Source organism: Cyprinodon variegatus, unplaced genomic scaffold (assembly GCF_000732505.1).
Source record: "Cyprinodon variegatus isolate N-32 unplaced genomic scaffold, C_variegatus-1.0 Scaffold528, whole genome shotgun sequence".
NCBI classification, from domain to species: domain Eukaryota; kingdom Metazoa; phylum Chordata; class Actinopteri; order Cyprinodontiformes; family Cyprinodontidae; genus Cyprinodon; species Cyprinodon variegatus.
The window spans coordinates 235322-261215 of NW_015150981.1; the positions used below are offsets into that span (position 1 = coordinate 235322).

Here is a 25894-nt window from a genome sequence, read left to right on the forward strand (position 1 = left end):
TTGTGAGAGAAAAAGTATCTACAAAGTGTATGAGAAGAAGAGAAAGGCCTCAGAAGAGGTAGATATATCCCGGAATGCTTTGTGCTGTCCCACTGTCGCCATAGCAACTAATAACAAAGATGGAGCAGGCACCGTGCAGTGGAGAAGAAGTTGTGTTACCAGCGGGGAGTAAAATGCAGTGATCATCTGTCTGAACAGTCAGTTATCTGAGTTCACTATAAAGTTCATTATATAGTCCCCACTCTATATAGTGATTGAGGGATTTAGGGGTTGGAACGGACGTTCGAGGCACAGTAAGCTTGTATCAGCTATGAGAACAGCAACTTTTCAACAGAGTGTGCATGAGGAGAGATGAACTTGTGCATGCTCTCACACGCCTTTAATAGGCGTTCCCTCTCTGGAGCAGGTACAGGGTTTTGCATGTAGTGAAGAGGGTGGGTCTTTTAAAAAAAAGAATCTTTCTCCCTGAGCTAGCTGTAGTAAGCTGCCACCTCAACTTCTGTGGTTTCTTAGTTACAGAGGGAAGCATAGCTTCTACTACTTTGTCAGTTATGTGCTGCCGTAGCGCAAAGATGTCTGCCTCCACAAATGGGAATCGACCCCTATGTAATTATAGATAGCCATTCTAATTCAAGAGTAATAAAACTAAACATGCATATGGATATGGATTTCTGTCAGTAAATCCCTGTAATTGTTTCACACTGTACCTTTAAGTCAGTTTTAGGAGGTAAAACCAAGCAAAACAAAAGGAAAGAACCAAGTCAACTAAAATACTTTATGTAGATTAATAATTTCTTCCTGAAAGTTGAAAATGTGTTACAGTTTTAGGTTCACATCCCTACAGGGAGAAAATACAAATCAAAAACAAATCCCAAGCTCACAAAAATAAAGAACAGAAGAAATGTGATCTGCATAATAATTTTAACAGCAAAATCCACCAAACATACCACATTCATTAGGTCAAAATGATACCATCCGTGGAATGTTCTTGTTGAGCTGGATTATAAGAATGTTTCTCTCTTTCAACTTCTCTCCAAAAATAGCTTCAGGGTATATGTAACTGATATTCATTTGGGTAAAATATCTGTGCCTGATGTGTTTCCAGCCTGGGTACAGCAACAAATAATTAGGACCAGACCTGAAATGGAAACATTCCATCTGGAAAGTTATGTAAGAGCTTCCTGCTCCAACGTGCTTAAAAAAAAAAAGAGGTGCTTTAATTATGTAACCTTTCCTTAAAAGGGGGAGAGAGAAGAAATAATATTCTGTCCCTAACACCACTCTTTTGAATCGCTATCTCCAGTAACATTTCTGAAACAGAGGGAAGACCTGTGCCCCTGGGCTAGATTCCTTACCACCTCTTAGTGAATGTAGTTTCCCAGCCAACAGTGCTGGTTTGGAAATGGAGCTGTCCAAAGGATGTGAAATAGTCTCTGTACAAACATACCGGTTAAAACACCTGGAAAGCAGACAGTCCTCAGACACAGAAAAAGACGCAGACATTCCTCCTGAAAGAATGTGTCTTGAATCCTGTGTGAGTTTGTGTTTCATCATTCTGACCCAGTCGCAAAAGACATGAAGACTACTGCTATTTGCAAGATATTGTATGTGAGAAACACGTTGAAGAATAAACAAAAAGACACAAAGTCATAAACATTATCCATGTTCTTGCTTCTTTCATATTCATGTTTGAAGTCATAATAACAACACTGTATCTCTAGGGAGAGTCTGGAGATTTGGGAATGATTGGTTTACACGGCTTTCCTGGACTCAAAGTAAGAAACATTTCAGTTGTGCGATAAAAGCATATTATGAAAAATAAAGTTAGAAAAAAATTTATGTTTTATGTATTTTTTCTGTAAACAGGGCCCTGACGGTGACTTGGGAATGAGAGGCATCCCTGGCCCTAAAGGTCCTGCGGGTTCCTTGGTAAGTTATAATAATATATGAATTTTGAGTCTTCTGTTAATTTGATACAATATCAATACTTGTTTGTGAAATAAGTAGGGCTGCTTTTTTAAATGTAGTTTTAAATGATCACTGTCATCATACCCCTACTGAACTAAAAAAAAATCGGATATATTTTGTTAACCTCTTAACATCCACCTCATTTTGGGTAATCCTCGCCAAATTACATGTGCAATACATTATTTGAAAGCTAATACCCTCTAGTTTCTGAATATATAAATTAAAATTGGGTGACTAGAACACAGACCAACCTGCATTGGTTCAAACATGACATCAACATTTTTTTTTTTCTCTCAGAAATGATAGGTCTTTTTTGAACAGCACTAATAAAGACATTCTTGAGAAAAGGCAGGTTTTATTGTATTATATTTGTTCGACACCATGTCAATCACAAATGCAAAAAATTTCAGACCTGTAGCTGTAACAGTTCAAGAGCTGTGGGGTTTGGAACCTTTGGTGTCAGCTTGGAACTGCGCTCAATGGCTCCACCTGTGGGTAAAAATCTTACCGGTGGAATGTTATGCATTCTGAATTATTACCCCCACTTTGGGTCGCCGGCGACCTGGTGGGTTTTAAGAGGTTAAAGTATTGTTGTCACCCAATGCAACCTCTGCTTCTTGTTTATTTTTCAGGATTTACTGTCAGCCAACTATTTCAACAAAATATTGTTTTATTATTTGATTTGCGTAATGTAATATGCAATTAAACAATGACATTTATAGCTAAAGTTATGAAGGAGCACAGCTTGTTTTGTGGTTTTGGTTTGCAGACAGTAACCTGGAACTGCACAGAAAATTGTCACAATCTAATTTTCAATTAGACGTATCAAAAGAGAGAGTAGACATAGCAGCTCTGATGGCCCACAGTAACATGCTTATTTTACTGTGTAAGACTGTCTGAGTCTTAAAATTGGCAGAAGCCGCTGCACAAACTGCACCACTGACCATCACCAGCATTCAAAGCAAAGGAAGTGTCTTGCCCAAGGACACAACAACCAAGACAGACAAAGCAGGGGTTGAAACGGAAAATAAACAGTTTCAGGAAAAACTTATGTTGCCCCAATATCTGTTAGTGTTTATGTACATTTTCTCTTTCCATCTTTCAGGGATTTGCTGGACCTGTAGGCCCTGAGGGAATGATTGGTCCATTCGGCAAACCTGTATGTTTTAACTTCCATAAAGTCATTGCTACACATGTTAAGCATTGTGTATTTTGAAAGGTGTGTTATTGAGCTATCTTGTTTGTGCTGCTTTAGGGCCCAAGGGGTCCAAAAGGAAACAGTGGAGAAATGGTGAGTATAATGAGATTGTGTCAGTTTGTATATATTTGTAATTTGAAGACAGATAAAAGTAGAGATAGTGGTAGTTCCTATGGCTTTTATAAAGTACACTAGCTAGAATTGTAGCTCTTACTACATAAACCTCAGAGTCTCTTAAATACACATTACTTAGGAAATTGCTTGTCCTTTATTTTCTTAGTATTCCACATACTTTAACCACATACTTCTAGCACTGGTAGCCATAGACCCTTTGTATAATGGTACCACCATGCTATATATTTATACATCATTCACTATACTTGGTAAAGTGTTGTTCAAATAACACTGTATTACCCTTGACCAAAGTATAAATGTCATTTGAGTTATATTAAATTATTTACAGATCAGTGTACAGCAATGTAGTGTGAACCAATGCTCTTTGGGGGCTGCCCTCTTAAGATTTAAACTATGCAGCTTTAAAGGGGCGGATCCATTTCTAAAACTGATATAAAACTTACCTGATCAGACCTGCATGGATCCCTGATGTAGAATTCAATCTAGGGGTGAATATGTCCCTGAATTTAAACTTCTCAATCTGCTGTTCCAAAGTGGTCCGCTATCAGAGTCCAAAGCGCAGAGAAAGACTTTTTTTTGGACATTGCAGTGTGTCCAGTTGCCCTCTGAGGACACATAAAATCAAAACAAACAGATTATCAAACATTTGCATCTCTCATAAACCCTTAGAGTGGTTTTATTCGTACCTTAGAGGTCACAGTCACTCTGGCCAACTCAAGTTATTCAGTTTTTTCTCAAATTCTGCCTCAGTACCTTTAGGAGTAGAGCTTTCTCTCATTTTGTCTCTCATTGGACATCCATAATATTGACTCTATATTTGTTTCAATCCAAATTCGAAAAACTCATTTTCAACTCTGTTTGTTTTTTGTGATTTTAAACATTTATTGATGATGTTTTGCTTTTTTGTTGTGGTTTTTACCTCATTTTTAAAGTGACCTTGTGTTTTTGGAGATGTGTTTCTAAATAAAGTGTATTGTTATTATTATTATTACTTATCAAAACTGGTTCAGAGATAAACAAAAACAGGCTCTAGTCATACCAACATTGAAGCTTATAGTGGAGGCCTGTCTGAAATCTGGACTGAATCTAAAACTATGTACCCAGCTCTTGCTTGTGGAATTATGTTTTGCATTAGTCCATATTCCAAAAAGAAACGCTCCAAAACCTAACTGAAAGCTTGAAGTCAATTTGGCACACTGGAAAAAATCTAAATCTAGATGACATTTCTTCTTAAAATAAGTGCATTTGTTGTTAGATTGAGGAGTTAAAATAAAAATTTTGCCATTGGAGCAAGACAATTCACGCTTTAAATAAGAAAACCCTATTGCATAGTCTTATTTCAAGCGCATATGATCTAATTATCTTATTTTAAGAGTAAAAATACTCATTCCATTGCCACACTATCTCATTTACCTACTCAGATGAAGGGTAAAAACACTTAATTTAAGACATTTTTACTTATTTCTAGATCGTTTTTCTAGTGCATTGATGAAAATTATTGTTTTTAAAAACTTTGTATTTTATGGTCCATTTTTAGGGTCCTCAAGGACCGCATGGAAGTCCAGGACCACAGGTAAGCGTTAACTTTAATATTGCATATCGACCAAACAAACATTGCAAAGTAAATGTAACAAAAGATTTCAGCCTGTGTGTTAATGTCCATTAAAAAAGGAAGTTTTATTTTCAAAGATCTAGTGTATCTAGTGTGTTATTTTTCTAAGTCAGTGTCTTCTGGTAGTGCCAATACATAGAAAAGATAGCATAAAACAATAGACTTAAACAGAAACTGACCTAATTTGATCTTTTTTTTTTACCTCTAATTAATTTTGTTTTGCTTTTCCTTCTTCCTTAGGGCCCCCCAGGGCCCCCTGGCCCCACGGTAAGTGTTATGTGCCTCGAATGTTTACAACAGATTTGTTTCCGAAAGCCTTTAGCAAAGCCTCCAAATGTGTTTCAATATGAATGTGACTAATCATGTTGGTTTTAAATCTACAGAGATACATTTATGATGACTCAGATGACGATGCTGCCCTCAGGACAGAGGTAACACTACAGAGGCTTATCAATAGATAAGATTGGTTTGGATTGGTTTTAATAAATATATAAAAAAATATTTTCATATAGATTTTACTCTAATATTGATATATTTTAAATAATATATTTAAATTAATACTGATGTGTATACTTAATAGAAACCCAATATTCCATTATTTAGAAAATGATGGTATTACAAAGGAAACATTTGTAAGGACAATTGGTTAAAGGGATAGTTCGGTATTTTTGACATGAATCTGTATGGCATCCCCATCACCAGTGTCATGCAATCACACTGACTTACCCCTGGCAGCGTCCTGTGAGCAGAGTTCTCGTCCAGCTTTGGTCAAGCCGAAAGTAGTCCGGCAGGTTTGCTAGACCCAGCGAAATAAAACGTTTCTCTTCCCAAAACATTANACATTTTTGTGGTGTTTGCATGTATTACTTCAGTAATGTAGCGTAGAATGGAGGAAATTGGCTTTGGCTCTGCTGAGGTGTTGGGTAGCTCTAGGAGCATTCCTCTCCTTTTTTGCTTGTTGATTCTCGTGTCCCTCATCTTCCTCTAGACAAGATTATCTGTTAGGTTTTTCCCCTGACTTAATGTGCTAAACAATATAGAAAGGTCTGCAAAGCAGGCTTAGGAGATCTTTGGCAAAGGGGGCAGGTTCATAGTCACACCAGTCTCCTCGAATTTAGGCTGCTATAACTCTTAATTGAAAAACTGTGCAAAAGCCTTTGAAAGCCACGAAATATTTTGAAAAAAAAAAAAAAAAAAAACTCAGAGAGGATGTAGAAAGAAAAATGTGTCGTGCCTCCAGACCATAGACCGTATTGACCCACTAGCCAATATCTCAGAAAAATAGCAAAATCCCCAACAACAAACCACCATTCCATAAAAACTTTCACTCACTCCTCCCCTGGGATTTCCCCCTAACTTCAACTAAAAAATATCTTTATTATCCCACTGCAGAGAAATAATTGTTGGAAGATTGAACCTTTGCTGTTGCAGCTCTGTGGCTTTGTCAGTTAGAAAACCCATAAGTCTCCCTACATTTAAAAAAAAAATTTAAACTGTTACCATGAGACTTATAGACATGCAAGCATTTTTGTCTGCAACTCCTACTGTGCCTGCAACTCCTGTAAGCAACTGTGCTTACAGGAGATCCATGTGTAACAGTCCAAATTTTATTATGGTTACACATTTATCATCACAATAGAAATCAATTTAAGGGAGGTAGTGTGTCCTGTTAGATCAACTGTAACATCGATTGGATGTGCAGAACTTTGGGTTCCCTTTAACTGTTTATATTCTAGAATTTTCTTTATTGTCTTTGTTCATCTGTTTTCGATACTGTATGTCTTTTATATAGTATGCGTTACCTGTGTAGTATCAGTTTGTAAGTTTTTTTTTTTGTGTGTGTTCCTTTTAATCTTTGTATGACAGAAACCTCCCAGGTGTGTCTGCAGATGAAAATTATCCCTAGGCTATAATCTGGCATATTTAAATATGTTTTTTTTCCACAGAGCAGTGCTCTTCTTCTCAATTAAATTATGAAATCAAAGGTTACATATATACAGCTCAAACAGTCTGTTTTAAAGACTTGATTATTAATAAGTTTGACCACAGCCCCTTGCATTTTTTATTGAAGCGTGCTTATTACAGATGAATGAGGCTGTTATTTAAAAACACATTAATAATGGAGATCTTTAAATCCTATTATTCTGGTGTTTGACTGTTTTTCCTCCCCTCCATAACCAGGCTTTTCAGAACATTGAAATGAGCTTGCCGCACCAAAATATGGAGATACTTAAGACCCTGCGTTACCTGAGTGGCGTGATTGAGAGCATCAAGAAGCCTCTTGGCACAAAGGAAAATCCTGCTCGTGTCTGTAAAGACCTCCTGGACTGTCGGCACTTACAACTCAAAGATGGTGAGTTTCTTGCGGCACACGTTAAAGAGATTGCATTTTTCAACAAAACAAAACAAAAGGTGGAGAGGTGTGTTTAGGTCAATGTTTGCTCTCTGCCTCAAGCAGCAGAGTTCTGGTCTCCTTGTGCATTTTTCATGGTTGGACTAAGCGGTAGATGATGGGTAGATAGATTGAGGCCATTTTTGAAATGATGTGGGTGCTGCTTTCATTTATCATGGTGTGGAAAGAAGCTTGACAGATTTGTCTCAATTCAAACATTTACTTGTGTTTGTAAGCTATGGATCGAACAGAAAGAACAAGATCCCAGATAGTACCTTAAATTAGCTTTCTCTGTAGCGTGGCTGGACTCCGTCTTTGAGATGAGGTTAGGAGCTTTTTGTATAGCCACTAATCAATCAATCTTCCTTTTGATATTTTTTTAATCTCTGTGGGGAAGCCACAGAGCAGTTGTGAAGTTCCCTAGATGGGTTATATGTCCTTTCTGGCATTACAAGTACAGTTTATCATTTTCTATGAGCCAGCTGCCCCTTCATATTAAACAGGCTTCAACTCTGGGTGCTTTTAAAGGTATAGTGGAGGACTTTTGCACATTTTTGAAAAGACCCGCCCTCTCCACTTAAAAAAATTTTTTTAAATGCCCATGCACAACCCTGTACCCGCTCCGGAGAGGGAGCGACTATTAAACGGGTGCAAGAGCATGCAGGAGCCTTTTTCTCCTCGTGCACGCTCTGTTTAAAAGTTGTTGTTTGCATTGCTCCTACAAGCTTACTTCCCAAAAGAAGATTTGCAATTTTTCCACAATGAAAACTCACCACCGGTAAGTGAAAATGGGGAAAAGCACATAGGACAGCCTTACGTAAACATATGCCCAGAATGATTGACATTTAGGAGGACCACTTATTTTGATGATCCACCCAGGAAAAGAACATCCTCCACTATACTTTTAAGGCTCTTCTTAAAAAACTTTTGTGCTGAATGGCTTTAAATACAGCATGAGGGCTTATCTTAAGGGCTTTTTACATTTAATTTAATGTTGTAATTTGTTCCTTTTGTGCATAGCACTTTGGACAAAGGCAGCTGCTCTTAAATATATTTTAATGTCTTTGATTCGCTTGGATTAAATTGGATTTGAGCCTTTCTTTTGGACAGACTTCCCTTCATTTACAGTATATTAGCTATGCAGAAAACTATGGATGGAATTGATGGACCAATGTTAAAAATGCATTGTGGATTTAAATGTTGTATCTTTGTGTTTCTGAATATTTCTTTTGGACTTTCAGGTTGGTTCTGGATCGATCCAAACCTTGGCTGTACTTCCGATGCCTTCAAGGTCTTCTGCAACTTTACTGGAGGTGGACAGACTTGTTTGCACCCAGTGGCTTCCAATAAGGTATGAGTGAAGAATTGAATCAGTCAACATATCAATAGAAATTACATTTCATAACTTTACAACATTAAAATCAACATAAATATTCATAAAAAATGTTTGCTATTAAATTTATCAACAAATTGTTTTAAGTTTAAAAGACGTTTAGAAAATAGATGTCTTCCCATTATGTTTGTGCGTATGATATCACTGTCATCCTCTCTGTTCCTCTCCCATAGCTGGAATTTGGGGTCGGGAAAGTCCAGATGAAGTTTCTTCATTTATTGAGTTCTGAAGCAAGCCAAAATATCACGTTTCACTGTTTGAGCGATCCGGTCAACTACTCCAAAGACAAATTCAGCTCCACTGGATCCATGCAAAGAGATGAATCTAAACCCCGGTTTATTGGTTGGAATAGACATATAAACCCTGACACACTACTTGAACCCACTCTGATTCAGGATGAGTGCAAGGTAATGAGCTGGATAGGAAGAACCTCCGATATCAGGACTAAACACATATGACTGTAGGTCTTTTCTTCAAGGCAGAACTATTACAATGTACAACTTTTATCATTTTAATACAGAATATAAAGTTTTTATAGCTTTATATTATAATATAGATCTTTGGTAGCTAATAAAATTATTGTGGAGCAAATAAGTTGCTATATTTGAAGATACAAAGTCGAGACATCTTATGCTGCGCCTCCATACTCTTTGGTTTAACTGTAAATAATTGGAATTTTTATTCCAATAGCATTTCATTTAGAGTATTAAACATTTATCCAGTAGGTACAGAGATTCTGTCAGTAAATAATTGTTTTTCATATATATAAAGAAACTGGTTCCATGGTTTATGGCACCATGGTGTAAACATTTTTTAAAAAGATGTAATGTTTTCAATACCAAGAAGGTATTTGTATAGAAGTGAATGGCTCTTTCATCACAAACGTAAACATGTGTAGATTTAATACAAGCTACTTTATTTACATTAGGATTTCGTGAAATAAGACCTAAATTTAGCTGTTTGATTAGCCTGGCCAGTAAAACCTACCGGACAAATCACAAAGCTGATAAATATTTCAATTAAGCCATTTTAAATGTCCAGAAAGAGCTGTTTTTATTGGCTGCTGTTTGGGCTTTTCTTTTTAATAAAAGATTGGTGACATCTGTACTAATCTAATTGGTTCTAAACAGATAGGTCCTGATAAGTCCTCCCTTTAAAATCGGTCTCTGCCTGCTCTTTTTCTGAATAATATACTGTATACACAGAATAAATTAGTCTGGCTGCCCAGTAAAGGTGTGCACGGTGAGAAACAAAGGACGATTATGTGGAAAAAGGGGCTTGTGCATGATGTTAATGGTGGGGCAGCAGGTTAACAGACGCCGGCTCTTTTTTTTTCATTATCAGCAAAATGTTGTTAAATTAAATGTTGCATCAAATGTTGTATTTTTCCAAATGCTATTGTGATTTTATTATTTGGACAGGGTTTATTTTTCCAGCCTGAACACTTGTCTATGTGTCTTTGTGCATGTATAGTTATATCTAATCTTTGTAAGTTCTACAAAAACATGAAAAACCCTCAAGATGAAAAACTAAATATATGTTTTTATGTTTCAGATTCAAGATGGCAGCTGGCACCAGTCACATTTCTTCTTCCACTCTCAGGACAGTCGTCGGTTACCTGTTGTAGAAATCCAGGAATTTCCTCCTTCACTGCTTCACTATCAGCAACACATAGAAATTGGGCCTGTCTGCTTCCTCTGACCCCAACGTGGTTCTTTAACCAACTTATGAACAACACAAGTCCAAAGACGCTCAAACACACCTTCCTTTAAAAGAGACGCTTCCTCAGTTAGAATAAAGGACTGGTTCCAGGGAGCTGGGTGTTTTTTTAATCAACAGAGTTATTGAGACTTTGTGAGAATAATTAATTCCAGGTGCTGATAACTTATAGTTGGTGGAACATTTCATGCTAGCCAGGCCAAAGGAGAACTGTGCTTACAGATGTTTATAATCCCAGTGTAAACTACAGTTAGTCCCCAAACAGGGGGAAGCATCTCCCAACATAGCAGCCTATCCAAATTCCTAACCTTAAACAAAAAGCAGAGGCCGCCCCATCTTATGCAGGATTCAGACCAGAAGGAACATGCCAGGATTCTTCCCTCGGCACTGTCTTTACTACAGTGTATAAAAGTGCAATGGTTTGTGAATCCTATGTGACTGCTTTTAAATACAGAGGCCCACCTGTGGCAGTATTTTACCAGCCCTGTCTTTTTCTGTCTTTGTTCTTACCAAGTTGGACTCCGACATCTTGGCAAATGGTGCTCTACCTCTACCCGGTTATTTGCCTTTGTCTCCTAGTCTAGTCGCTACTGTCAAATAGTCTTTAACTTTGTGTGTATGTACCGGTTACATCAAGATTTGTTTTGTGTGTTATACGAGTACTTATGTTGATTTGGTCCTTTTTAATTTATGAACCAATTTTTGATACCCAACACATTTTGTTTAGCTTTTTTCTTTTTGGTTGGTCCCTGAACTTACCATTGGTGCTGCAACAAACAACGAGTCATCAATATTTCCTGTGTATATATTGTCAACTTATTTTTTATTTATAATCTTTTTTTTTTATTCATATTGTTGTAGCATGGTAAGTTATATTCTCAGATGAACTGTTTGGCCGATCACAACTCAGTTATTTATGTCTACACGGTACATTTGAGAGTTCACTCCTTCGACTGTTTGTCAAAATGTTTGTCACATTCAAAGCTGGGTTGCTAACTGGCAGCTATATTTGGCCAGAGTCAAACAGTCCAATATACTTAAGTTATATTACCTTCGCTGAAAGTGTTTTCTAAAGTTTATGGAGGGTGGAAAAACTGTAAATAAAAACTTGACAAATAAATAAATGATACATTTTAACACAGATGGTTTGCTGCTGTTTTTGGAAACATATATATTATATATATGATTGATAGAGACTGTTAAAATAAATAGCAGATCCTCTGCACCTCGTCTGAAAAGGCATCGAAAGAAGTGTTTTTTTGCAGACTTTGTTCTGTCTTGTAGGAAAATCAAAAACCTAAATAGGTCTAAATAAAATTGGTGTTTCACCCCACATGGCTTTGAAGCTTTGTATTTTAATTAAGCAAAATATGCACTATGAGGAGTTCTAGTTATACATTCATATATAAATCTGTGCCTCATCCTATCGTCCACATTTAAATCCACCTATCAATCAATCTGTCCATTCTTCCCTAGTATCCATATTTCTGCTAGCTCTGTTTAAAAAAAACAAATTCCTGTCAAATATAAACCATATCTTTATTGTACTTACAGAGTATCAACTCATTTTTTGTTATATTGTGAACTTTTATAATTAAACATTACATAAGAAAAGTTAGACTTATAGAAAAAACAGTTTCTGTGATTAAAAAAGCTATATATATATTATTTTATTTATTAATTTTTTTTTTAAGGTGAGAAATGAAGGGGAGGGGCTAGTATTAACACCACCCTAGATAACCTGGTTACATTTATCCATACTCCTTAAATAGGAAAAGCTATGGTACAGAGAAATTTCCAATGTATTTCCAAATAGAGCAGGGCCCTGCAACCTGTGGCTCCAGAGCTGCAAGTCACTCTTTGGATCCTTCACAATGGCTCTTTATACTGGTTAAAGATGATTAAAAAAAACTAACCAATGGTTTTGAATAAAGTAAAATAACAGTCTTAGTTTTTTAAAGAAAAGTTTAACTGCAATTTTACAACAGAATGTCAATAAATAATAATAATCATCTATTCTTTCTTGTCATTAGATCGGAAAGTTTTTTTTAAATATCATTTTCCACCAGTAATTTTATACAAAAGAAGATTTATTAAATGTTTTCTGTTTTTTCTTAATTTAAAACCTAAAAATACAACAAAAAAAAATGATTAAGGTGTTTCATAAAAAGGTCCTGTAATATTTGCTATTCCTTAAAGATGTTTTACGTGAAACTAAAACATTTCCACTTGAGGAGTTCTGGATAGAACTTACTGACAGATGAAAAACTTTACAATTTTGGTATATTTCCTGCTCTATGTGGGTTCCTCTGTCAGCTAAAGGCATGTTTTAGAGTCTCTATACTGCATTTAGTGATCATCTATTACTTAATTAGTTGACAATTATTTCAATAATCGATTAATCATGATTAATCAGAATAATTGTTTCAGCCCTTTTGGCTACATACAACAATCCATGTCTTCATTAGTCTGTTTTAGACTAAGCAGAGATAGAAAGAAGCCTTTTTTTGAGAAGAAAAACCTCCATGCCCAGGTGAAACTTTGATCACCCTTTGCCTGTAGAAAAAAAATGTGTAAGAAAACAAACTTAAATTTATAGGTCGAAATTTCTAACATTTATCAAAGTATCATGTCATCAAAGTAAAACGTGGGCTGCACCAACATATCTCAGGACTTTATTTCACAGCAGGAAATGGGGTGTTAATCAAGATGCATGAAAATATGAACATTTTCAAATACTGACACATGATAACACAAACAATTCAGGCTGCTACTAGAAAGATAGGATTTAAAGATGAGGAGGATTGGATGACCCGAAGCACGCATCTAAATCAACATAAAATGTATTTAAACCAGATCTAAAGAATGCTGTTTGCAGAACATACTTTTGAAACAGATCAGATGCACAAAGCCAATATCAAAGACTGCCATCAAAAGATACATTAAGTTTAAGTAGTTTGATTGCGTGCACACTGATACAGCCAAGTTATATTGATATATAGGTTTTTTGTGTTTTTTTCGTTTTTGCTGTATGTTTTCCATTTGTACTTTAACTGATAAACAGATCATTGGATCAGATTAAAGATTAAAGATTGAAAAGGTTCTGAAATCATCTGTAAACACAAGATTTTAACAGAGGTGTGTCATTTTTTTTATTTGCTCTACATGAACAATGGCTCAAAAGTGTCAAAAAAGTATAAATCTGACTTAACAATTGCCTTGAAATCCACCTGAGCGCAACCAGATAAAATAAAAATATCCTGTGGTAACTCTCAGCAAACACAAACAAAAATCAACTAGTCAATAACTTAATGGGTGGATGTGTAGTGCCGTACAGTGCTTTCACTTACACACTCTTTCTAGTATGAAAGCCTGTGATTATCATGACTTTGAGAACACATCAGACAACCTCACCTGGACTGTAAAGACTACCTCACTTGTCAAAAGGGCAGAGAGGCCCTGTTCTCCCTGCTGCACTCTAGGAAGCGGCTTCACAGCATTCGATGCCGGTCCAGCAGATTCGAAACAGCTTCTTCCCGACCACCATCACACTGCTAAACTGTTGAAAAAAATCTAAATCATGTCACGGACTCCCCATCACACTGATAACACCAAACCAAAATACTGCATATTTGCACCATATAATGCTCTGAAATTCCATCAATGCATTTGCACCACGTTTTTCTCCCACACTGTTGACATTTGACCACTGCTGCACTTTATGGAATGGAAATGTTCATTTCACTACTAAGCTGCTGCTCATTTACTGTCTGACATCTGTACAAAATAAAATATCGTTTTTTATGCACTCTATGAGTACAAAATGATAATAAAAGTTGTCAAAGTCAACGTCTATAATAAAGGGTAAATAAAACAAATAGAGTAAAAGCAGCATGTTCGTGTCTGCTTTGTTTTTTGGAATACATAAAGAGGATGACAGGTTGTCTTAATCGCTCCAGCAAAGTGTCTGCCTACTCTGGCTGTGAGATATTTATTGAATATGATGGAGAGACAGAGAGAAACTGCCTCACTGTTTTATTTGTTTATAACATTGGTGCTCTGTAGCATTTAAAGCCCAGTCTTTCTTTTAAGTCCTGTTTCATTTAACTTGAGCTATTAAGTCCATTAAGAGTCATTGCCACTATAAACGTTTCAATATTTTCCAAACACCCCGTTAACACGTCAACTTTTGCAGTCAGTTCATACATAACCCTTTATAGGGCAGTTACTGTTTTTGATCACTTTTAAATGGAGTCCCCCCATCCTTCAGTGAGGTCTACGTAGAAGCACAAGATCTATATCCAGCCATCCAGCAAAGATGCTGCTACATAGCTGTACATCTTATTTTGGCGTTTGACCAATTAGATGAGCCTTAGATGAGCCCTTGAATGATATTTTACCTACTGTAAATTAAGCTGAAAAAAGTTAACAAGTTTTAAAAAAAAAGATAAAAAGCTCATTAAAAAATTAAGTTAAAAAGTTAATAAGCCTAGTTAACAATTATATTTAGGTTTGTAAACTAAAAAATGTAAGTGGCAGTTTCATTAATAATGCCTTTCACTCTCAATGTTTTTCATGAATTTCTTATAGAAGAAATATTAAAATGTATATTAATACATATTTTTTTTAATGTTACAAAGGCAATAAGGTCTTGCCCTGGATTCCAATAACACTATTGGCTTGAAATTTTGATTTTTAAAGCACTGGGTGCCCTATAAAGGGTTAAACTTGGGATCATTGTAGTTTCGCCTTCAGACACCAGGAGGCAGAAATGAGCGGACTTCTCAACCGGAAGTTGTTTCCACGTGCCGCTCGGAAGGAAACCGATTTGTTTTGATGCCGCCAGCAGCTTAAAAAACGTGTATCCCTTACTTTTTTCCTGTTATTCGCTTAGGACTGTTATAGGAAATGAATGAGATATCCGCCATGGATGGCCAAATTGACAGCTACTGTCCAGAGGAGGAGAAAAAAGTGACAAAACGAAAGATTTCCCTCTCGAAGTAAGTCGATTAACAGGCACCTTAATCCACGTTGAAGATTTTTATTCGAGCAGTTTGTTATTTTACGGTGTTCATAAAATGTCGAACTATTAAATATGAGTGTGTACTTATATTTCACTTAACTCGTTATGTATTTATGTAATAAACAGACCTTTTGCTGAAAAGTTAGTGCTCCTTCCATCTCTTCATCAGTGACGGTTCTAGACCCGGTTTACAGGGGGCCCATGATTTCTTGGGGCCACTGAAATCAGTGCGACAAAAAGGGGAATAGTTTATTATAAATAATATATTAACAGAGCTACTGAACAGTTTGCATGCAATGAGTTAAGTAAAATTTTCACTTAAGTTAGTTAAACTAAAATTTAATGTTGTTCCATTTGAAAATTTGTGTTTTTTGTTAAAAAAATATCAATTTTACTTCACCTAAAATTAAGATTCCTTTAGAATGTGAAAAGAGTAAGTGAAATTAATAGTTGCTAAATAAATATCTATTCAAAGACAGAATAAAAACTAGCAAGGCGACAAATATGAGTGTTACATTTTGGTTTTAAGTAGCATTTATCAGAATAATAAATATACATCCTGTCTCAATACAACTAAAACTATCACCTTGATTTTTTAAAATCATAATTACCATAATTGCAATAAAGACAAAATGGTCCAAATGACCCAGTAGTTGCTATGTCTCTTCCACTGCATATTATCCATAGGAATGATTTTATTACCATGTCTTCAGTATAGGGGCCACAATGGGGCCCTTGTTGGCCCCTGTCTAAAACTATTCATGCTCTTCCTCTAAATGGTAATGGAAACATTATAGCTCAGTGATTTTAAGCCAATTTGTCACATTTGTTTTTTATGTCTCTTTGTGTTTCTTTAATTAATGTGTTTAAATTTATATTTAAAAAATTACGCAGTTTTATGATTGATCTATAATCTGTTGTATCTGGTTTAGATGTGGAGTCTGTGGATCAGATGAAGCGAAGTATCGTTGTCCTGCCTGCTTCAAACACACCTGCAGGTGAGTGATTTTCATACGGTTATGGATCAGTTTCATCAGCAAACAATAGTATTTCTAGTCAAATATTTTTTTTTTCTATTTTACAAAGGTATTTCAATTGGCAAACAATTTAAGACCAACCTGAAGCTGAAACAGACATGGCTTAAAGAGATTAAAAATACTATTGAGGCATAAGAAGGCATCAGATTCTCAGGATAGGTTAATCCGGGTCACAAATACCACTATTTAGTTTGGTTGTTGTTGATGTAAAGTTGGCATGTATTTAAGGAATTTAAACAATGTTGGTTATCATATGATATGATATATTTTTTATAAACCTTGGTTCTAACTGTTCATGGTCAGAACCCAACATTTTCTCCAAGTTATCTTTATTTTATTCATTTATTTATTAAGCTTTAAGGGTCCTATGTCATGCTTTTTTATGTTATCCGATGTCAGATATTGGCACTAAAAACTATTGCCTTTGACACTGTGAAAAATCTGTTAGTTATGAAATACTCCTGGGTCTGTTTTATCTATTTGGGGGAAAAAAAAGGCTTTTTCTGTGATGCCATTTCTCACTTTCTTCGTTCCCCCATTTAGTTTCTGAAGGTTTCACGCATTATGTTGTCTTCCCTTTGTGCCTCAGGAAAATCAAATTAATATCTCATGTCATTTGCTTCATACCTGCGTTTTACTGCGCTCATTTAGCATATTTAGGCAGACTTTGAATGTCTTCTTCTAAGTTTTAAACCGCTGATTTTCCTTGCATATAACAGGGCTTAATTGCCACTTACAGTAAGATTGTGAAAACACAAGAGTCCTGATTGATTTTCTTTGACCTGCTATCCACTAATTTATAACCCACCAGTTTAAAACAGGTGATCTGTTGTATTTATTTACTCACATTTTGAATTTGATATAGAGAGATAAAACTGTTACATGAAGAGTAGTCCTGTTTCCTACAAAGAAATCGTATTTATTTCAGTAGTAATAAGTAACACTAGTAAAAAATATGGAAAATTTGTTTGAATATATTCTCTGGTTAATCTACCTTGGCTTATATGTATATGTTAGCATTTTTTTTTTTATTGTTTTGATGATCCAACATTAGGCGTGCTTACTGGTGCCTCTGTTTTGGCTGCAGTGACTTAACTTAGTGTGCATTTCTCCTTAAGATTTTCCATAATCTTTGTGGAATAAAAAAACAAGACAAAACAAAAAAACATCCTGAATCAGAAATCTTTAATTTTTTGCGATATATCCTTCTGCAGTACAACTTCCACACTGTTACGTATGCGCCTTTCCTTTCAATGGCGTTGATGGACTAGGAAAAAACGCTTTGGCATCTTCTGATCACACATTTCACTAAAGGATAAACTGCATACTAGATTTTTTTTTTTTTTTTTTACTTGAAAAGCCCAGCTGAAACATTTTCAAACATATCCACATTTTAATCAGGGTAAGCATCAAAAATACTCATATAATGCGAACATGTATGGCTGCTAAAGGGATTGATAGTTATTTCTAATATCAGGAAAACATATAGTATGTGTTAATATTGCTGAGTGTAAATACACAAGAAATACAAATGAAAAAAACTATTTCCCCTGCTATGGTTTCAAAGAAAGCAAGGGCCTCACATATTTGTTTTTTTTTTTTTTTTTTTTTTTTTTTTTTATTAATGACCTTCCACCCCACACCCTCTTGACCTTTAAAAATGTGTATGCCACAATGAACATAATAAAGATATAAAGAGCTTGGATGCATTACCTTGAATATTAAGATGAGAGTTTTTCATTGTAATGCCAATTCTTCGCAATATGCATAATACATACAGTGATATTGCAATAACATTAAATTAGAGATATTTTGTGTTTCTCTTGCAATTATGAAACAATTCTACATTCTAATAAATCGTTGCATGACCACTTAGCCGGCACTCATATTATAGAAATTTACTTCTAAACAGTGACTTGACTCTAGTACTAACTCAAAAAAGAGATGTTGGTATCTTTGAAGTTGCAGAGTATTTGTGAGTTCTACACCATCAGTAAAAAAATATGAGCTCTATTCACAATAAGGTGAAATCTGAGAATCCCACTAATATATTCCTGCGCTACATGATCCACAAAAATCCCATTCATTACCTTCTAATTAGTTACAAAAAGTTTTTTAACATGGCAGCATAAAAGGCCGTATAAGACACACCATGACAGCAGCTTAAAATACATTGAATATCTTCATCAAAATATGGCAAAGATCAGACCAAAGCTTTTATATAAAAAAAAAATATATTAAAACTTCTTACAGTTTTTGTCAATTATTGTTATAGAGTAACCTCTAGATTATGTACTTTCTGTTTACTGCAAATAAAACTTCCTACCTTCACTAGGAATGAAAGCCATGAAATAGAAGAACATATTTATTGTCTTTACCATGAAAGAGCCTCATTGGACATGCATAACAGCAGACTTTTAAAGTGCTGCACTTCTCTGCGAAGAAATCTAAGATTTACGATCCACCCCTGGCTGTTATTGTTTTGAACTCCATGAGCTTTGCTTTGATTCATTTCCACTAGCAAACTGCCAATAGCATTGATTCATAATCTGTTCCTAGAGGTCTGTGGAAGCTGAAGTATTTATGACCCAGCTTTTAATTACAAAATGTCACTGCAGAGGTCATACCTAAAAGTTTCATTTGTCCCAACAGTCCCACCAAAACGTCCTTCCCGTTTTCTCCTCGATGCCTGTTGGGTTTGGGAACTGTTCAGCATTCCTTATTACACAGTTTTCTAAGGATACAGTCTCTGTTTGACCCGAGGCTTTTAAAGTCTGAACACAGTCTGTTGTACTAGAACTTACCCCCTACCACTAACATATGTACACACACACAAATGCACACTATTCTTATGGGGACTTTGCACTGAATTTCCATTCATATAGCATTCATTTCTGTGGCGTAATCCTGACTTTTACTCCAAGAAGAGAGCTTCTCCTCATGCAGACCTGTTGTCGGTCCCCGCAACTACCTATAAGTCCCCCTAATCCTTCATATTTTGCTAAAAAAAGTTCCCCACAATTTCCCCACATCTTGACTCATAACTGTGTCAAGATGTTTTAAAATATGTTTCATAGTTTTTAAAAATATCTGCACCATTGGTTTTCTTTTTGATAGTACTTAGAATTTTCAGTGCCAAATGTGAGATTGCAGAACCAAGCCTTAAGCAACCTGTTCTGAGTATTGCATTTTTTAATATCAACAAAATGTATTTGTGTTGTCGAATAATTTTGTAATTCAAATCACATTGTTGATTTAAAGCTTTGACATTCCCAATCGGATTTTACCAAATCCTCATTAGGTTTTTTTCTCTTCGCTTAAATAAAAAAAAAAAAATGAGCATGATTCCAAGTGTTTTTTTGGTTTTTGGTTTTTTTTACCCTTTTACTTTAATTGCTCATTGAAAGTTTTTAAAGCAGGACCAGAGGCAACATCTTGCAATGTGCTTGAGAGAGTAGTCACAGTAAAACAATCTCAGTCCTCATTCAAATCTGCAGAGGGAAAGTTTGGTTTTGTTTATACTGTTAAATTAAGCACCACTGATATGTAAACGATCAGACAACAGCACAGTTTGAGAACCAGTTTCAGGCCGTTGTGGTCTGAAACCCAGAATGTTTCTCTCAATAATCCAATATCTGCTTTTTGTTTATTCATTTTCCAGTTTGCTGTGTGTGAAGAAACACAAGGATGACTCAGGATGCAGTGGTGTAAGGGATAAAACGGCATTTGTCACGCTGTCACACTTCGACGAAATGACACTTCTTAGTGGTGAGAATCTTCTTTAAAACTTCTTTTTTAATAGTATTCACACCACTTTAATAACAGTGGAATAAAAACGATAAATTAGTTGCAGTTTAATGCCTGAAGGAACTGTTAAGACTCCTAATGAAGCTTTGACTCCATTTTATAAAGGAGTATCACAGTAGAGGAGGCCGACCCCAAATGTATATTGCAATTTCCAATAGCTCTTAGATAAAACATTTTAAAAGTACCTGTGTTCTTCTACTGAATTCATATGCCACTATATCAGTCTATCGCATAGAATCCCATTGAAATATACTTTTGTAAATTGTTATTAGCAGTTAATAATTGTTCTTAGACTCAGACGAACTTGTTTTTCATTTTGTATGGAGTGTATACAAAATAAAATTTTGTGTTGTTCAGCTCTCATGACATTTCCATTTCTTAAAGTGCAGCAGTGATGAAATGTAAATAGTGTGGGAGAGAAAAAACATGCAAAACATGGTTCTTGTTGAATGGGTTGGACTCTCCTTAAAGGTCCAAACCCTGTATGACCTTTCTTGTTCTTCAGCAAGAGTTTTCTGAAGTCACTCTAAGGCCTAAATCCCAGATCACATTAGAGAGTTCTTTTTTTATTGTTTGCAGATCTGTTTTTCTCCATGTGCCCTGCATATTTAGTGAGCCTCTGTTCCTGGCAGAACTCTCCATGAACTGATCTGTGTGTTAAATGGCTTTTAATGAGGCCTCATTTTCTTGGGAAAATGACCTTCATTTCCACGCTTAATAAGCACCAGTTGCAAATCCACCAAAACTGCACTTCTCTGCTCAGCTTTTGGTTTATCTCTTTAATGTTTGCCTGCAATCTAGATTACAGGTTTCTGGAAGACACTGGCAGATTTGCTGATGGTGCCACCAGAGACAATCTCATCCAGACGCCACGTACAACTTTGAAAGTAAGTCTGTGATTTAGGATTTACACACACCAAGCTCCCACCCTTCCTTCTTACAGGTTACAAGCAGTAAAGATGTAAAAAGTTTGTAAAACAGTTACAATAGAAATAACTTATGACTATATGTCTTGTAAGTTTCTTTGTTTATTTTTGTTACCCTTATTTATTAATCTCTGTATTCCTTGCCCTCTTGTTTATTGACATGAATTGATGCAGGTGCTAATTTCTTTAAACAATTCATCAAAAAGAGGAAAATGAAGCATACAGATGTGTTATTTACCAGAAAGTTACTACAGGGAAAAAAAGTCTGTTTTCCAAAGCAATAACTATAAAGGTGAAAGAGATTAAATAAGGCTTCAAAGCTCACTGAAGCATTGAGGGACATCTTAAAGTCCTCAAGTCCACCATAATACTTCTATTTTTTTTATTTTTTTTAACTAGGAGTAAAGAGAGGAACTATTTAAAGTAAAATGTCTTTTTTTTTTTTTTTTAGATTTGTTGCAAATGTAAACTTCAGATTTAATCTGAAAGCAGAAATCTTTAGATTGTTACTACAATTGCAGCAGGGTTTGTGTGGGGGACCTTATAAAATCTGAAATGGTCATATAAGTTAATACAACTAAAGGTTTCACTTGATCTTTTTCAGGGTTTGCACCAAAGTCTGTCTGGTTAAAAAATAAAAGTATTACAGAGCAGAAAGACAACATCCCATAACGTTTGTTTTTAGTTTAGGAGGTTTAAAGGTTTCCATTTCACAATTTCTGGAACTTTTTTTCATGCAACATCTGTGTTTTATTTCCCAGTGCAGACGCAAATAAATGCTGAACTGAAATTAACATTAAATAATGTTTATGGGATGTTGTTGTAGATTTTCCTCATAAACTGTAACCTGTGTTGGCATAACTGACAACCTTACTCCTGTTTACACAGTTGTTGCCTGAGTAGCAATAATTTAATCTCCCTTGTGATGTCCAAACTCACAAAATGTTACGTTCTAGTAGGAACTGTGGCAGAAAAATGGCTGTCTGACTGTTTAGATTGCAGCCAGTTAAATATTGCTATGACCTAAACGTAAGTGAAAGTATCATAAACTGTGGTCTGTTTGTTGCACTATTTTCCTGATATGATATCGATGTATTTTATGCTCTGTTCAACAGGCAAAGAAGCTGGCCGCCCATGCTCGAAAGATGAACATTACCCTGAGGTTTCTCCCTGTCACCTTCACCAAGAGCAAAGAAAACTCCACCTTCTTTCTTACCAAGTGAGGAAAACGGTCATTAAAAAAACTGATAGTCAGTTTAGCTGACACATAGATACATATTAACGCTGAAACAATTAATCATATTCATTGTGATTAATCGATTATTGAAATGATCTGCCGCTAAATTAGTAAATTGCTATATAGAGATTCTAAAACATGCCATAATCTGTTAGAAGATCCCACAATAAACAGTGATTATACCAAAATTCTAAAAAATACAAACATTTTGCATTAAAGATGAAATATTTTTTTATTTTGTCCATCAATATGCTCTATCCTGAAAAATCACCAGGTTTAAATTCTGCCTAAAATAGTCTTTAAGGAATGTTTGCTATCTGATTATTAATCGAATAATTGAAAAAAATATTGGGCGGATTAATCGGATTAAATGGCAAAATGATTATTAGTTGCATCACTAATAAATTTAACCAATATTACAACAGGAAACTTTTAAGACTCTCCCCTCTATCCTCTATGCTACTTTATCTCTTTGGGTTTTTAATGTTTAACCAAATCTTTTCTGTATTTAGATGAGATAATATTTTTAATGAACTTTCTACAGATTTCATTGTATAACAGAGGAACCAAATAGTCTACTAAACATATAGCAAAGATTACATTGCTGCAGCACCATTAAGGTATTCAGTCACGCTGATGAAGTCCAGATCCATGTGTTGTTTAGCCACAGGATGGCACTGTTGTTAAGCCGTCAACACTTACTGCCCTCAGAGAGGTTTTACAGACGCTGATCTTTCAATGTCTAAAAATCTAAGTCAGGTTGTGTAATTAAGCACTCATTAATATTATTAGTTGGTATAATTTTCTTATTTTAAGTGTTCTTGATCTTTTTGACCAAATTAGTTTCCTTAAAAAGAAGGTTTTTAGTCTGTGGTGGTTTTATGCCATCTTAGTTTGCACTGTTAAGGACGGCTGTGACCCCTAATCACCAACCTTACGTCATGTGATGTAAGCAGCGTTGCAGGGAGCATATCATAGATAAGACAACATTATATTTCCTTAGTGATATTTTAATCAGAATGTTCAGAGTAAAGATATTCTTCTTTTCTTTTTTTTGGTACATTTTATATTGAAATTGATGCCCAGGCTACCATATTAATTAAGCTGCTATGGACCTGTTCACTATTAGAAAGAACGACTGAAAGCTGTAAGCTGCACAATCTTGTTGTTCACTGAAATACTATTGGAGTGAAACAACTTGGCTTTCATTAGTTGCATCTTTGGCTAGCCTAACACTGCTGTAGGCTAACAGGACCTCTAGGTTATGTATCAGTAGACTTTTCTAATGGCATCTTGCTCTAACTACTTCATCTAATTGAAGTAGGTAGATAATTAAAGTGCAATTTAAGTGGTTAACCAAACTTTTGAGCCCATTTCCCCTGTGACTCAAGCTGTATTAAGGAGAGAAAAGGCAGTTTTGGAGCTGAGGTTCTGACTATCCCTGCTACTCTACAGAACACCAGTTGTGGAGACCTTTGAGTATGGCTAGCTGGCGGTCCAAGGGACAGCCGGCTTCAGCCTGAAGCTGCTCTGAGTGTTTTTAAGTTCACCGCCTATAAGCTGGGCTTTACTGACCGGCCAACACACTCTGACAGCGGGTCATCAGCAACAATCAGCTGTAATGACAGGCAAAAAAAACACATTGAGCAGACAGATCAGAGCCATTTAAAGTTATGTTGGCAGGTATTAATCATCAATCATGCCCCTAACAAAAAAAAAGTTCTCAAACTTTATCCCCATTTGAGCCACTTAATAACTCACTTTTTTATAGCTCATAAAGCAGTCATTAGAATGGATATTTCTATGGAGCTCAATTCAATTCAGTTTGATTATATAGCGCCAATTCACAATACATGTCATCTCAGGGCACTTTAGAGATCATACAGTCAAATTGATTTTAAAATTTTCTATCTAAGGAAATTCCATTGATTATATTGACTCTCTGCAAACCCTCACACCAAGCATACTTGTTGCGACAGTGGAGAGGAATAACTTCCCTTTAACATGTAGAAACTTTCAGCAGAATCAAGCTAAGTTTGAGTGGCCATCTGCCGAGGCCAACTGGGGTTTAAGGAGATAGAAGCAGACATATAGAAAGAAGAAGCAGAGATAAAAAGGGAACCAGCTCCTTTAGCAGCCCCGTCCAGGAAACACACAGGGTCCCTTAGCGACAGGCTATCACAGCAGATCCAAACCTTTAAAAAAAATGGTCTATTTCTTACAGTGATTCCTCGTTTCCAATGCAGACAGTCGGGTCATCCTAAGGTTCGTGCTCTCCCTCACTGACTCACAAACTTTATTACTGCAATGTGTTTACTGGTTTCTAAAATGTTTCTGCTCGGAGGTCCTTCAGGGACAGCATGACCACCTCCAGAATGTCCACCTCTCGGCACAGTAATCTAAAGGTTCAAACCAAATTGGTAATGCCGCCGTGCAGTACCCGAGGTTGGCCTCCTCAAAGCAGATAGACTCCATCACAATGGGCTTTGGTGAACAGCAGCTACAACAGGTACTGTTGCAAGCCAGCTCAGCCCAAAACACATGTGCACCGGTGTCAGAAATCCCACTGTATTGTATCCGTATGTCATTGTTTTCCCGCAATCTGTGACATGCTAGCAGTCTGCGCTTGCGCTCTGATAGAGGTAAGGCGGCTTGTCTGGCAGGCAGGATAGTGACAAAAAAGAGGTCAACAGCTGTCTCTTCTCTCCTTACTTGGGCTCGAGTCCCACGCCAAATTAGCTCAAAAGCTTTCAGCTTCGTCTTCACTCATGTTAAATTTCTTAAGAGTTTTACAGCTGTGACGTATCGCTGGTATTTCCAATGTATCCAACTGCATCCAGAAACCCTGTGACATCACCGCTTGGAGTACTGCAACATAATGGCACCCTTGCCAAAAAATGTATAAACAATGCTGCGTTTTTTCTTTTACGTTTATATTTTTCACATTTGTAATATCATTTTTGACAATAGTAAGACTCAGTCTTGTAATTTAAGTTAGTTTGGTTAACTGTTTCATTTCCACTTTCAGCATGTTTTATGAACAGATCCAGATATGTCATGATATGGTAAGACTAAGGCTTTCTCTACTGTGTTGACAATTACAGATTTCTTAAAGTTGTACAGAAGTCATAGTTAAATTTCAAATCATTTTGGCTTAAACATGTATATAAATGTACTCTTTATCAGACTATATTGTCCCAAATGTCCAAAAAAAATCCTGTCTTAAAATCTGTGTTTTGTTTTTTCCCCCCGTTATTTTATACAGGCCAGTTAGTTATATGTCAGCTTGTACACCTAAATCATATACCAATGGCCATCTGTCAATCAAATCTTTTTGGTCATAGCATCTTGATTCATATGTTGCAGCCAATATACACAACGGTTAAATAAGAAATAAGAATCAATTTACTTTACCATTGAGTTACGTCTCAGTGTTCACGGGGATGG

The 25894-nt window shown here is 35.8% G+C and overlaps 2 protein-coding genes across 3 annotated transcripts in view; both read left to right on the top strand.

The window, feature by feature from the left end:
• The window catches only part of LOC107095195 (collagen alpha-1(XXIV) chain-like), a 23535-nt gene extending 11978 nt beyond the window's left edge, over window positions 1-11557 (top strand). The window contains exons 15-25 of the mRNA XM_015391189.1: window positions 1722-1775; window positions 1867-1929; window positions 3074-3127; window positions 3224-3259; window positions 4839-4874; window positions 5154-5180; window positions 5297-5344; window positions 7095-7266; window positions 8547-8656; window positions 8872-9105; window positions 10253-11557. Of these exons, the coding sequence (XP_015246675.1) occupies window positions 1722-1775; window positions 1867-1929; window positions 3074-3127; window positions 3224-3259; window positions 4839-4874; window positions 5154-5180; window positions 5297-5344; window positions 7095-7266; window positions 8547-8656; window positions 8872-9105; window positions 10253-10399 (981 nt within the window). The 3' untranslated portion in view covers window positions 10400-11557. The remainder of the gene's footprint in view (window positions 1-1721; window positions 1776-1866; window positions 1930-3073; window positions 3128-3223; window positions 3260-4838; window positions 4875-5153; window positions 5181-5296; window positions 5345-7094; window positions 7267-8546; window positions 8657-8871; window positions 9106-10252) is intronic.
• Window positions 11558-15226: 3669 nt separating this feature from the next.
• Window positions 15227-25894, top strand: part of znhit6 (zinc finger, HIT-type containing 6) — a 37201-nt gene continuing 26533 nt past the window's right edge. The window contains exons 1-5 of one of the 2 annotated variants that reach the window (XM_015391180.1): window positions 15233-15417; window positions 16373-16438; window positions 20139-20245; window positions 21086-21171; window positions 22326-22429. In XM_015391180.1, coding sequence (XP_015246666.1) covers window positions 15326-15417; window positions 16373-16438; window positions 20139-20245; window positions 21086-21171; window positions 22326-22429 — 455 coding nt within the window. In that variant the 5' untranslated portion in view covers window positions 15233-15325. Of the gene's footprint in view, window positions 15418-16372; window positions 16439-20138; window positions 20246-21085; window positions 21172-22325; window positions 22430-25894 lie in introns of both variants that reach the window. The other variant, XM_015391181.1, reaches the window with a different exon arrangement.